Here is a 13,383-nt window from a genome sequence, read left to right on the forward strand (position 1 = left end):
TAGTCAAGGTTATGGATTTTCCTGTGGTCATGTATGGATGTGAGAGTTGGACTGTGAAGAAGGCTGAGTGCCGAAGAATTGATGCTTTTGAACTGTGGTGTTGGAGAAGACTCTTGAGAGTCCCTTGGACTGCAAGGAGATCCAACCAGTCCATTCTAAAGGAGATCAGCCCTAGGTGTTCTTTGGAAGGAGTGATGCTAAAGCTGAAGCTCCAGTACTTTGGCCACCTCATGCGAAGAGTTGACTCATTGGAAAAGACTCTGATGCTGGGAGGGATTGGGGGCAGGAGGAGAAGGAGACGACCCAGGATGGGATGGCTGGATGGCATCACTGACTTGATGGACATGAGTCTGAGTGAACTCCGGGAGATGGTGATGGACAGGAGGCCTGGCGTGCTGCGATTCATGGGGTCCCAAAGAGTCGGACCCGACTCAGCGACTGAACTGAACTGATTTTCTTTCTGGTGTATAGAAATGTGGTTGATTTTTGAGTATTAATCTTATATCCAGTCACCTTACTAAATTTTCTTATTTTTCTTAAGTCTGTGGACTTTTTCATGTTTGCTGTGTAGCTAATCATTTCATATTCAGATAATGGCAGTTTTCTTTCTTCCTCAGTACATTTCTGTGTCTTTCTGTAATGGCCAGCACTCTAGTACAGTATTGAGCAGAAAAAGTAAGAGAGTGATATCACACCATTAACATTGAAGTGTGCCTCAGATAAATACCCTTTGTTGGCTTAAGTGAGTTATCTGTGTTCTTAGTTTGATAGAGTTTTTATCATGAATGATGAATGGGAGGAGAATGTTACCAAAAGCTTTTTCTGTAACTGAGGGGGTGACCATATGACTTTGTTTTTTTAATCTGTTAATGTGATTAATGATTTTATAGTTCCAGTAACATTAAACCATCTTTCCTGAGGTAAATCCAGCATTTGTTCTTGATGTGTTTTTTTCCATATTGCTGAATTCTGATGCCACATTTTGTTCAAGATGAGTGTTCGTGACTAAGGTTGGCCTTCAGTTTCCCTTTCTGTTATTGGTCTGGTCTGTTCTGGGTTCTACTGGCCTCGTATTTCTTTGCTTGTTTGGTGGATCGGTTTGCAGTGTTCTATTTCTTGGATTTTTTGTAAAACTTACCTACAAAATGATATGGTCCTGATCTTTTCTTGATAATTAAAAAAGTACTAATTTATTTTAATGGTAATAAAACTGTATGTCTGATTGTTTTCTTGACTTGGTGTTGGGCTTCCCCGGTGGCGCTAGTGGTAAAGAGCCTGCCTGTCTGTGCAGGAGACCTCAGAGACATGGTCTTGATTCCAGGGCGTCCCGTGGACAGAGGAGCCTTGCGGGCTACCTCCATAGTGTCACGAAGCAGGCATGCCTGGAGTGACTTAGCGTAAATAAAATGTGTTTTCCAAAAAATTTGCCACAAAATTGTTTATAATAACCTCTCTTTAATCCCTGCTTAATATGTTGTTTTCCTTTTCATTATTAATCTATATTTCTTCAATTGATATCATTGATCAGTATCAATTGATATTCAATTTTGTTAGCCTTTTCAAAGAATTACTCTTTTGCTTTGTTACCGTTCTCTACTGTGCATTTGATCTCCATTTTACTAACTTCTGCGTTTTATTACCACCTTCCTTCTGCTTGAGTCACTTTTTTCCCCTAAGTTTGCTAGATGCATGGCCAATTAAATTAATTTTCTGCCTTCTTTTCTAATATGAGTATTTAAAATAAAATTTCCTCTGTGTACCTGCTTTTTATTGCAGTCCATAAATTTCAATATGTAATATTTTTAATGGTGTAATTCTGAGAATTTCTAAATTTTGCCTGCAGTTTCTTTTTTTTAACCTGTGAATTGTTTAGAAGTATATTGATTTCCTAAATATTGGTTTTTACTTTATTACTGATTTTTAATTTGACTTTATTTTGGTCCGAGAACAGAGTCTGTGTGATACTGACCTTCTTGAATGGTTTTACATTTTCTTAGTGACTTGATTTGTGGTCATTTTTGTAAATGAGACATAGGAAAACATTCATTCTTTAAGTAAAACATAGGTGTTTGTGTAGTATCATGTTACTTTATTGTTTGGACTGTTTCTCCTTATGAAGAATTTATTGGGAGTAGAAATTTGATTCGACTATATCACTGCCTTATTGGGACTTGAAATTTCTCATGGTAGGGTTTTACTTCAGGTTAATCTCAATTTCACAATAAGCTAAAAGAAGAAAAAAGCTTACTTAACATGCTTGAAAATCTCTTTTTACAAGGGCATGTAGTTCAGAGCAATACAAAAGTCCCCTAAGTAAAAATCCACCTGCAGTAAAAATTCTTCAGTAAAATCTTAACTGCAGGTCCTCCTAAGAGGAAGTAAGAACCTTGAGAGTACAGAAGGATAAGAAAGGTAGTCTGTTCCAGTCTGAAACAGGAAGATGAGAATTTCACTATTGAGGGGAAATCTAATGAAGGTAAAACCCCCTTTTGGGTTTCCTTGTAATTCAGATTGGCTGGTCAGACTTGGGAGCTTGCGTGCTTGAAGCATGCTTGAAGCAGTGGGGGCACGCAGAGGGGTGAGTGCAGAGCCGCGTCGCTGGTTTGGGGGGAGGCGGCGGGCCAGGCGCACGGCCTGCGTTCTGACGTGCTGCTGCCACTGTTTGTCTTTGCAGGTAGAAGAAGTGAAGAGGCACCAGCACTGTTTAGCACTCAGCTCTTCTGGACCTCAAAGCCAGACGTACTACATATGTTTTGATACATTCACAGAGTATTTAAGGTGGCTTCGGCAAGTCTCCAAGGTAAGCAGGAATTTTGTTCAGCTTCTGGCTGGCTCGAGAGTTGCTTCTGCTTTACAAAATATAGTTATACACTCTTTTTTTTTTTTTTCCTTCCTCCAACTACTGCCAGTAGTTATCAGTGTTCAGTCTTTCGAAAAGCTCGCTTTGGCAAAAAGTAGCTTTTTAAAACTTGTATGTTCATTTGCCATTTTTGTTTATACTTAAAAAAGAATTCAGTATGTAGACTGTCATTATTATCTTAGTGGTATACAGAAGGAACATGAGGTTAAGAAATTTAAGGGACTGGCCCAGGGTAGGACAACTAGAAAACCACAGAATACCCAGAAATTGTCCCCAATTTCCCCTTTTCCTCTGACCATCTCTTCTTACAAGCAGTCTAATCTTGTACCATCGCCCTTTTACCTTTTCAACTTACATCTTTTGAATGACGTCATTTCTTTTTTTGTCTTAATTATTTTTACCACTTCATAGTCCTCTGTTTAAATAAGATTACCTTGACTTATGAAACCCAATGCGTCTGTGTGTGTGTGTGTGTGTGTGTGTGTGTGTGTGTGTGTGTGTGTGTGTGTACAGGAGCCCATGATAAAGTGACAGGTAAGTGGTTGTGTTTCGGGTGCTGTGTGTGAGGATACTCTTTCCGTCCCCTTTGTCGCATTTTGTACAGTGGGCTGCATGGCAGGACTGTGTGCCTTGTTTGGGGTGTTTATGAAATGATGGAGCCTCCCTAGGGGGCAGAAGCATGAAAGTGGAACCTGCTTCCATGGTTTTGAATCCATAACCCGGTCTGTCGTTCAAGTTCGCTGTGATGCAGACCGCTGCATGATGTGATTATTTGTCAAGTGAGTGAGTAACTTTGAAAGGAATGACTTTGTAAAGCAGTTAAGAGAAAGAGAATGTTGTTTAGAAAATCATTCTGAACTACTGGTCGCACTTGAATTACCAGGGGAAAACTGCATTCTCTGGTGATAATGATTTTCTTAGGAACGTTAGTTTTTCCTTTCAGAGAAGGTGTGGACAGAGTTTAGTTTGATAGATCTGAGGAGATTCTCCCAATCTCGTAGGCAGCTGAAGCTTTCACATGTACAAGACACTTCCCCTACTAGAGAAAATGGGAAAGATGACACTTCTCCTTCAGATATGCTTGTAGGATTAATGTGATGTAAGAGGCAACCAGTACATCCGTCTCATTGTTTTGAAATTACTCTTGTGGTTGCTAATGTGAGGAGACAAATACTATATAATACTGTGCTTTTAACATTAAGTGGGTGTATGGGTTCAAAGCAGTAAGTCAGTGGCCCACACTCTATTCAGAATAAAATGCCAAACTGGTCAAGGTGCTGTTTAAATTTCTTTCTGCATGGCAGTGTTGATTTTTTTTTAACTAAACTTTTTGTGTTGGAATAATCTTCTGTTTACAGAAAATTTGCAAAAACAGTGCAGTCTCCATATAGTCCTCCTTCAGTTTCCCAAACACCTACTGTCACCATGATCCTTGTGTCAAAACTAAGTAATGTGCTGACTTTGGTACATTGCTCTGAATTCGTTTATCTTTTACCAGGTTTTCCATGAGTGTCATCTTCTGTTCCAAGACTGAATCTAGGGCACGACAGTGTATTTGACGGTCATGCCTCCTGTGTCTGCCCTGGGCTCTGACAGCAGCCTTTTGGAGTGAAGTAATTAAGAATGGCAGACATCAGGGAGAAAGATTTCTTTCTGAAAAGTCAAGGTGGGGGGACAGAGGGCAAATATTTTAATAAATGCAGATTTTAGATAGATACAGTATCTTCCTTTTCTCCAACCTTAAAAACCAGATACACATTTTGAAATTTTTAGAAGTTATTATAGTTAGTGAATTAAAAGGGAAATGAGTTGTAAGGGGCTGGTTAAAGAGGTTAGGTATTATGGAAGGAATAAGAGTGAGAACTCCCTACTTGGGGATTAAGCCCATGTACAATGTGGCCACACTCTTTAAACTTTGTATGTTGAGGACAGCCCTATGATAGTGTCTTTTCCTTTGACCCAGCTTCCTGGGAGCGTGGGTTGGGACTGCGGGAAGAGGGTGAGAACTCGGCCCCTTTGGGGTAGTGTGTGTCTGGGAACCTGGAGTGGCACGGGCTGACGGTCACAGGGCTCTTCTACTTCTGGCTTCCCTTTTCCATCGTCTGTCCTTCCTCACACGTCGCTCTTCGGAAGCTACACAGTTTAGTCGCGCTAGGAGTTACTATGGAAACAGTGTCTTTTTCTTTTCTTCTTACTGAGAAACAAAACATTCACAGAAAGGATTACCCATATCCTGATGTTTAAATGAGGATTCATTTTAATAATAAGTATCTGAAAGAGAGACAAACCAACACCGGAAAGAAACATCGGAGTTTCTGATTCTTAATGACCATCCTCACCCGTGAGGTTGGAAGGATAGAGAAAAGGGAATTTCAATGATTTTTTTATTTAAAATGAATTAGGTCATTCATTTAAAATGAAAACTATTTTCAGTTGATGCTTCCAGATCTTTGCTACAAGAAAAATGTTAATCTTTGTTCTAATTTTTTATTTGATTCTGTGAACATTTATAAAAGGTTATTAATTAGCTGACTTCTACCAAGACAGGCTCTTATATATGTATTATTTTTAAACTTCATCTTAGGACTTAGTGTTGCTTGCCAAAACAACCCCCAAGGCTGTCCGTTTAGAGTTTTTCGTTTGGATCGGATGTTAGCGGTAGATGCTGTGCAGGAAAGAGCTCCTTGGGGAGGGTTATCTAACACAGTATCGCTTGTAAAGGCATCCCTGAAATATCGGTGCAGACGTGCTTTAGAAAGTCAGCAAGCATCCTGCTGTACACGGTGTAAAATGACTCTCCCCAACATGGATACGTGTCAGGGTTTTTTTTAATATTTTTAAAAAATTATTTTAATTATGAAAGTATGAGAACACATTTACAGGAGACTTGGAAAATACAGAACAAAGTTACACATAGTTCCACTATATATTACAATTATTTTTTTAGGTAGGTAACTGAAGATTCTTAGTAGGAGTTTCAGTATCAAACTCTCAAAAATGAACAGAGTGGACAGACAGCAGAAAGGATGCGGCAGACCTTACGAGCACGGATCAGTCCAGAGTGATGGAGACGGATGCAGGTCCACACAGCAGCAGGATGCAAACTCTATTCAGGTTCCTGCAGACTGTGAACCAGGAGACACTGGAACATTTCCAGGGACATAAAACAAGGTGCAAAAATTTCATGGCCTAAAGGTGTTGAAATCATACACTCTGTTCTCTTATCACCGTGGAATTAGGTTCAGTTCATTTCAGTCACTCAGTCGTGTCCAGCTCTTTGTGGCCCCATGAACCGCACCACACCAGGCCTCCCTGTCCATCACCAACTCCCAGAGTTTACTCAAATTCATGTCCATTGAGTTGGTGATGCCATCCGGCCATGTCATCCTCTGTCATCCCCTTCTCCTCCTGCCCTCAATCTTTCCCAGCATCAAGGTCTTTTCACATGAGTCAGCTCTTCGCATCAGGTGGCCAAGGTACTGGAGTTTCAGCTTCAACATCAGTCCTTCCAGTGAACACCCAGGACTGATTTCCTTTAGGATGGACTGGTTGGATCTCCTTGCAGTCCAAGGGATTCTCAAGAGTCTTCTCCAACACCACAGTTCAAAAGCATCAATTCTTCAGCGCTCAGCTTTCTTTATAGTCCAACTCTCATGTCCATACATGACTACTGGAAAAACCATAGCCTTCACTAGACGGACCTTTGTTGACAAAGTAATGTCCCTGCTTTTTAATATGGTGTCTAAGTTGGTCATAACTTTTCTTCCAAGGAGTAAGCATCTTTTAATTTCATGGCTGCAGTCACCATCTGCAGTGATTTTGGAGCCCCCAAAAATAAAGTCTGTCACTGTTTCCCCATCTATTTGCCATGGAATGATGGGACTGGATGCCATTAGTTTAGAAATCAAATATCAAAAGATACTTGAAAATAACCCATATATTTTCACGTGCAGCGTGGTTTCAGAGTGGTTGGGGGGCAGTGATGTGGGGGTGAGGGGGTAGCTGAGGAAGGGAGTTTCAGAGGTGCTCTGGTCAGACATGCGAGCAGCTCTAGACGAGCTGGCCTGACTGGCCACTTCTGTGGCTCGCTTTGTTGCATGGATTTGTCTCAGACATGCTGGCTAATCCTGTGAATTCTTTTCAGAGTGAGTCTGCATGTGAATCTATTGCCTGAAGACATACTTATTTTTAACGTCCTCGTCACTTCTGTAACGCTGTGTTGTCCCACTTGAAAGTTTGTTTGTTGATTTCAAGGAAGATTAAAGGGGATTCAGATCAGTGATTTAATGTTGTGCACAAATCTTGGGTTTTGGGCTTGTTGTATTCCCCAACCCCATGCAATAAGTATTTAAGTAACTTAATTAAATTAATTGAAGTATGCATGAAAATGTTTTTAACTTTTCATTACAGGAAATGTTAAATATTAAGAAGTAGAAATAATTGCCCACACACCTGTGACTCAGCTTCCACAGAGGTCGGCCTGTGGGCAGTGGTGTGTGCGGTGTGTGTGGCCCCACGGTGTGAGTTCACAGGCCGTAAGGCCGCATGGTTGGTCCCCAGGTCTCTATCCTTGTTGATCGGCAGTTAACCTTGTGCCTGTGGCCATCACACTGCTCATCTCTCTTTCTTTTAGTATCATAGTATTTTAATTTTCAGCATTTTCTCTTTTTAATGAAAAGATAGAAAGTGACCATGTTGAAGTTGCTGTGATATTTCGGTTCATCCTCAATATGCATAGCATAAGCCAGTCAGAGTCCCGTCTCTTGCGAAGTTAAAGATCACGTGAAATGATGAGTAAAGTCACCCTTTATATAAGAATAAGATGTATGGTCAATCACAGTCGAACTTTTGCCTTCATGTACTTAAAAAGAGTGTTTTACTGTCCAGAGTTTACTCAAAGAGTACACCACTAACCAGAGTCAGGGATTTCTTGTGTAATAGGTTATTTCCAGCATGCGGGTCTGTGTTATTTGATGCAGCTGCAAGGAACCCTTTCAGGTCACTTAGCATCTTGTACATGTATTTTGCCTCTTGGCTTGAAGTATTATGTAGGGAGTGTGCTGCGTTTTGTCAGCTTGGCTGGTCTCTTGGCTGGTCAGGGTGTGCTGTAGTTGTATAAGGGTAAGACGTTGCACTCTCAACCCTGTTCTGCTAAGACGCCAAGGGCTTCACAGGACTTTTATGGGAAACGCCTCCTTCACATTTTGTACCCGTTGCTTAGATAAAGGATCACGGTCATTTGATCCTGGCAGTCTGTGTCTCTGATAGAATCTGAAGTAGAATGGAGGGTCTGAGGGACGTGGATGTTAGTTTATGAAATGTCACCCCTATATCTAGAATATTGCTTTTGTATCAATTCTGTAGTGAGGTATGAGAAAAATTTGGAAATGCAGTATATCTAGTGTTTAGGGACAGGAAGCATTGAGGAGGTGATGCGCAGGCAGAGTCCTGAGGAGGGAACGTTCACCTGGAGGCAGGGCGGAAGCGCACTTCAGGGAGAGGAGACGTCTGCAGGCGCAGCTGCGCACCGTGTGACGTCAGTGTAACGTCAATGTGACGTCAGTGCGCGGCGTGGAGGGGAGCAGGGAAGCGCAACAGGAGGAAGTGCTTCCGGTCTGGGTGCTTTCCTGCGCGCTCATTCTATTTTCCTGGGAAAACTCGACGATGTCACCCACTAGTTTAACTAAATTTTCCAAGATGGTAATGGATTTGTTCCACAAAAATTCATACTGTGGAATCCTTCCTTGTTATAGATATAAATAGCAGTTATGAAATTAGGGAGCTTAGAAATTCATCTAATGTAAACTAATGATAAAGTGTTTGGGATTACCTTTTGTTTTTGTAATATATAAGACTGATTAGTGAAAATAAAATGATCTCTTTGCAGTTACGACAGTTCATCTTGTTTGCACATCGCTAGTCTCCCCCACTGTGGTAACTGTTGGTTCTGAAATCCTAGTTAACATATCTCTAAAGAAGGGGTTTTTCCTTCATTCTAAGTCATTTCCATTTTAAATTACTCAATTCTCTTTTCTTCACAGTTTTTCAATCTGCCTTTGTGCTGATGGAAAAGATAGCTTGTTTCTTACCGTATCCTGACCGAACCCCGTCTTGGGGAAGTGGCGCTCCTCATGTGCTTCCCTGTGAGGCTCGCCCAGCGTCTCTCTCCCTCCTCCCGGCCCCCTGCCCTGCCTCTGCTGGTCTCTCTGTTTAGGGCTGGCGGGTAAGAGTACTGAGGGGGAATGCGAGGGTACTCGCCCCACCCTTTCTCTGTGCCAGGCATGCTTCCAGGCTCCACTTCTCATCCAGACTTCAGCAGATGGGAGAAATGTATTGCTCATGTGTGTTTTAGCGGTATGTTGTTGTTAATCTTTAATAAAATACAGTCTAGGTTTTAAGAGAGGAACTTACAGCCATGTTTTAAAGTAACAGTACATGATTTTAAGATTGGGAAGTAGTTGCCAAAAACATAATGTTCCTTGTAGTTTTCTGGAATAATTGCCTTAACAGTTATTCAGCATTTTCTTCCAGAGTGGTCTTGGGCCTTCCCTGGCAGCCCAGTGATTAAGACCGCTGGCTCCCGCTGCAGGGCTGGGGTTCCCATCAGGAAGTAAGATCCTACGTGCCTTGCAGTGAGGCCAGGGGACGGACTGAGAAATAAGACTGTCTCTTGCCACTGTATTTTTTTAAAGTGTTTTTTAACCTGGGGTTCTAGTCATCATCAACTGTCTCTTAGTTGAGTGACTTAGCATTTAAGATTTGAGAAGGACCTTGTGGACTTCCAGACTGACTTCCCCCCTAAATAAAAAAGGGCTACTGCCTTTCAGACACCTGTGGTATCTCACAAGATAGTCCCTTCTTAGAAGTGAGCTGAGGTCTTTATCCCTCTGCGCTTGGCCCACTGCTCTGGCCTTTAACTCAAGGTAAGCACTGCAGTCCCTCTCCTGTTTGACGACCTCTTGGCTGTTTGAGTTTCTACGCCTTCCCCCACGCCTTGGCAATCCACTTCTAGGAGGAGCATCTCCGATAATTGCAGCAATTCCCTCATCACCTGGCTCCCAGACTCCTCCTCTTGGTTTTCCTTTGGGTACTCTGCAGTTTCCTGATAGACTTGCCATACCATCCGATGAGCACAGAGGATGTGCCCACTGTTGACCATTCTTCAGACGTTATTGCAAAATGAGTGAGTGAGTTATTCGTTCATGAGGTCAGCAGCAAAATCAAAAGACTCTTTGTTTCTCCCCAACCCCAAATTGTTAATAGGTACATTGTGTTAATAATAAAATCATTTAGCCAGTGAATTGATGTAGTAGTGACAACAAGTAGTGGTAACTGACGCTTGTAACTTTCTCCTGTGTGCCAGGGTCTGTTCTGGGTGCTCCGCAGTACCCCTGCGGGGCAGGTGCTCATGACAGTGTACAGGGCCGGGCTTTCGAGCTGAAGGAAAGCGCCCTCGAGGAGATGTCCTCATCGCCTCTTGGACGTGGCCCGTGAGGTGCCCAGCGTGCTCTGTGCAGGGGTTCTGCTGCCTTGCTCCTTTCCTTCTGGTTTACTTCCAGTGTTCTGCAGCCGCATGAAGGGACGAAACAAACCGCACTTCAAATAGCAGCTGAGATTTATTGGCTGAAAATATCAAAGGGAAGGCTCAGGGCTTCGTGTGCACAGCTGCCGGTAGCCTGTCGGCTGCTCAGTAGTAGAGCAGAAGGTGGCTTACAGGCAGTCTGTGGTGCTGCTGAGGGCATCTGAGCACCATCACTGCATGGACCACTGGCCTTCCTAAAGGGTGACCAGGAGGGACTTAGGAAGTCTGAGGTGCCTTCTGAGTCACCCAGGGCAGCTCAAGTCAGTGTCGGTGTTGAGGGCACTGCTCTTGTCTACCTCTTCCAAAACCAGTCAAGTCTGGCTGCGTCAAGAACTTATCATACGGTTGACCAGATCTCTGCATCTGGTCATATTATATTTTGAAGTGCAGTCACTTTCATCTGAGTGTTAGACCAGTGTAAAAATACATGGTGTGTGTCCATGTGAACCAGGGCACTTCGGTTGTGTCTGACTCTCCGTAACTGCAGCCCACCAGGCTCCTCTGTCCATGGGATTCTCCAGGCTAGAACACTGGAGTGGGTTGCCGTGCCCTCCTCCAGGGGATCTTCCTGACCCAGGGACCGAACCTGCATCTCGTGTCTCCTGCATTGGCAGGCGGGTTCTTTACCAGTAGCGCCCCCTGAGAAGCCTCCCCTCCAAATAAATACATGGAGTCTTAAGTGTTTAACTTCCATGATATATTTACTTACCTTGGAAGACGCCAGTGTTTGTAACCCAGAGTATTGGATTATCTGCAACTATTCTGAAGAGTTAAATCCTTCTACCCACTGGTCTGATTTATTTTATAAAGTAAGGAATACTAGAATAATTGAAAAAAATACCAGTGAACTCTCTAGGTTAAACATACCAGACCTTGTATGTTAGACTGGAACTTAAACATTGAGGTGTTTGTATAATTTGTATTTTAAATAGAAAACCAAGTAGCTTGTTTCTAGGCTCTTTAGAAATATTTCTGTTTAATGTGAATTTATGTTATTTCTTATAATAGAAAGCTCAAATGTAAGACTTTTGGGGTTAGCGATCTTCCCCCTGTCTTTTGTGGAGGAGCAGCCCCTTGGGGAAGCGCTCAGAGGCTCTCCAGTGGTCCCACTCTAAGGAGCTTGTTTACATGTATTCTGCCAATAAGGAAATGAGGAAGGAACTCTGAGTTCAGATTTGATCTCCATCCAAGCCGAGTCCTATTTTCCTGTTCCTACCGAGAAACACAATGGGATTTCTGTATGTGCAAAGGAGGCCACTCTTGGCCTGGAGACCCGATGAGCAATGCCGGAGGCCTTGGGGACCTTCTCCGAGCCTCTCACCGTGTGTGTGGCTCCAAGAGGGCGAGGCTCCAGGCCTGCTCGTCTGGTTTCCACCATCCCACGCGCTCCTGGGACATGTCCCACGGCTCTGCCTGCTCCTGGGGGTGCAGTGCCAGTCCGCACAGGGGCTTGCGAGGACCTGACCATCTTGTCCTGAGAGGGGACCGTCAGCGCTGGACAGCCAGGGGCTCGAGGTCTGTGCCCTCTGCCCCTCTGCACTGCTGCACGTGCCTTCTTGATTTATGCTTGTTGGGTATCTGTGCCCTCAAGGGGCCTGCGTTCTGAAGATGATCAGTCCAGGGCTGCTTCCTAGAGGCAGGTGGTAACCACGCTGACGGGGCACTCCTCCCCTTCACTTGCCTGGCAGAGAGCTCGGGACGCCTAGCAGGAATTCTAGGTCTCAATTTCTCAGTATTGGTGCTCCTTACTGTTGGCGTGCTTAGTCACTTCACTCCTGTCCAACTCCTTGTGACGCTGTGGACTGTAGCCCGCCAGGCTCCTCCGTCCATGGGATTCTCCAGGCAAGAATACTGGAGTGGTTGCCATTTCTTCCTCCAGAGGCTCTTTCCACTCAGGGACCGAGCCCGCGTCCCCGGCGACTCCTGCGTTGCGGGCGGGCCCTTTAGTGCCGCGCCCCCGGGGAGCCCGGCTTCCTTGTCACCCCTGGTCCTCTTGCAGGGACTCCTGTTTGTCTGCTTACCCGTCAGTCAGTCATCTGTCTAACGCTTCTCTTCTCTCTCTCTCTCTCTCCCTCCTTCCTTCTTTCCTTTTCCAGCCTGCCGCTCTCTGTACTGCTTTATTCCTTGGTCTCATAACTATGTTTTAACAGGTCCCTTGCAGCCTCAGTAAGCCTACTCTTGAAACCCACAGCCGCTCCGGGACCACTCTCGCCCGCCAGAGCTCCCGCTCTCCTTTGTGCTTGGCTGTGACGGCCTCTCCACACCTCTGTGTCTTCATTCATTTGATTACGTCTGGTGGCTCAGAATACTGTGTAAATTTGTGTGTTTTATTTCTTGGATTTTTAGCTGTTTCATATCATTTACTCATTTAAGGCTAAGACATAATTCCCAATGCAGGGATCAAACCTGGGTTTCCTGCGTTGCAGGCTGACTGTTTACCGTCTGAACCACCATGGACGCCTAAAGAAATAATAAAATATCAGAACTTCAGGTAGAACTTAATAAATCCAAAATCGGTAGTTTGATATGCCCGTATGAGGACATTATTAATGTATATATTGTAATTAATTTTATAGGAAGGTTTTCTGCATCTGCTGTTAAGCAGATTTTATGAAATGATAATGAATGCAGGTTCAAGAAATGAGAGGTCGTGAAAAGGTCTGGAATCAAGGCATTACATATGTTTGTAGAATTTTTTTTTAAAGAAATTATTTCATGTTTTGGAGCAGTGACAGTTTAAAGTTTATTAAAATGAGAAAATCTCTGATATCAAGTATTACAAAACTTTCATTGATGAGGATGAAATTAAAAGTAAGTTGTTAGAGTACTTAGCTAGTAAAGATTAATAAACCCTACCATAAATTCATGTTCTCCTACATGCTTATGCCTTCCCAAAGCATCTGGAAGCGGGGAGTGGGATAAGAATTAAAACCAAGTAAAT

The 13,383-nt window shown here is 43.3% G+C and overlaps 1 protein-coding gene across 1 annotated transcript in view; it reads left to right on the forward strand.

The window, feature by feature from the left end:
- PHLPP1 (PH domain and leucine rich repeat protein phosphatase 1) overlaps positions 1–13,383 on the forward strand; it is a 280,055-nt gene that overhangs the window by 114,593 nt on the left and 152,079 nt on the right. The window contains exon 3 of the mRNA XM_052660391.1: positions 2,675–2,800. Coding sequence (XP_052516351.1) covers positions 2,675–2,800 — 126 coding nt within the window. The remainder of the gene's footprint in view (positions 1–2,674; positions 2,801–13,383) is intronic.

This window comes from Budorcas taxicolor, chromosome 22, assembly GCF_023091745.1.
Source record: "Budorcas taxicolor isolate Tak-1 chromosome 22, Takin1.1, whole genome shotgun sequence".
Taxonomy (NCBI): Eukaryota; Metazoa; Chordata; class Mammalia; order Artiodactyla; family Bovidae; genus Budorcas; species Budorcas taxicolor.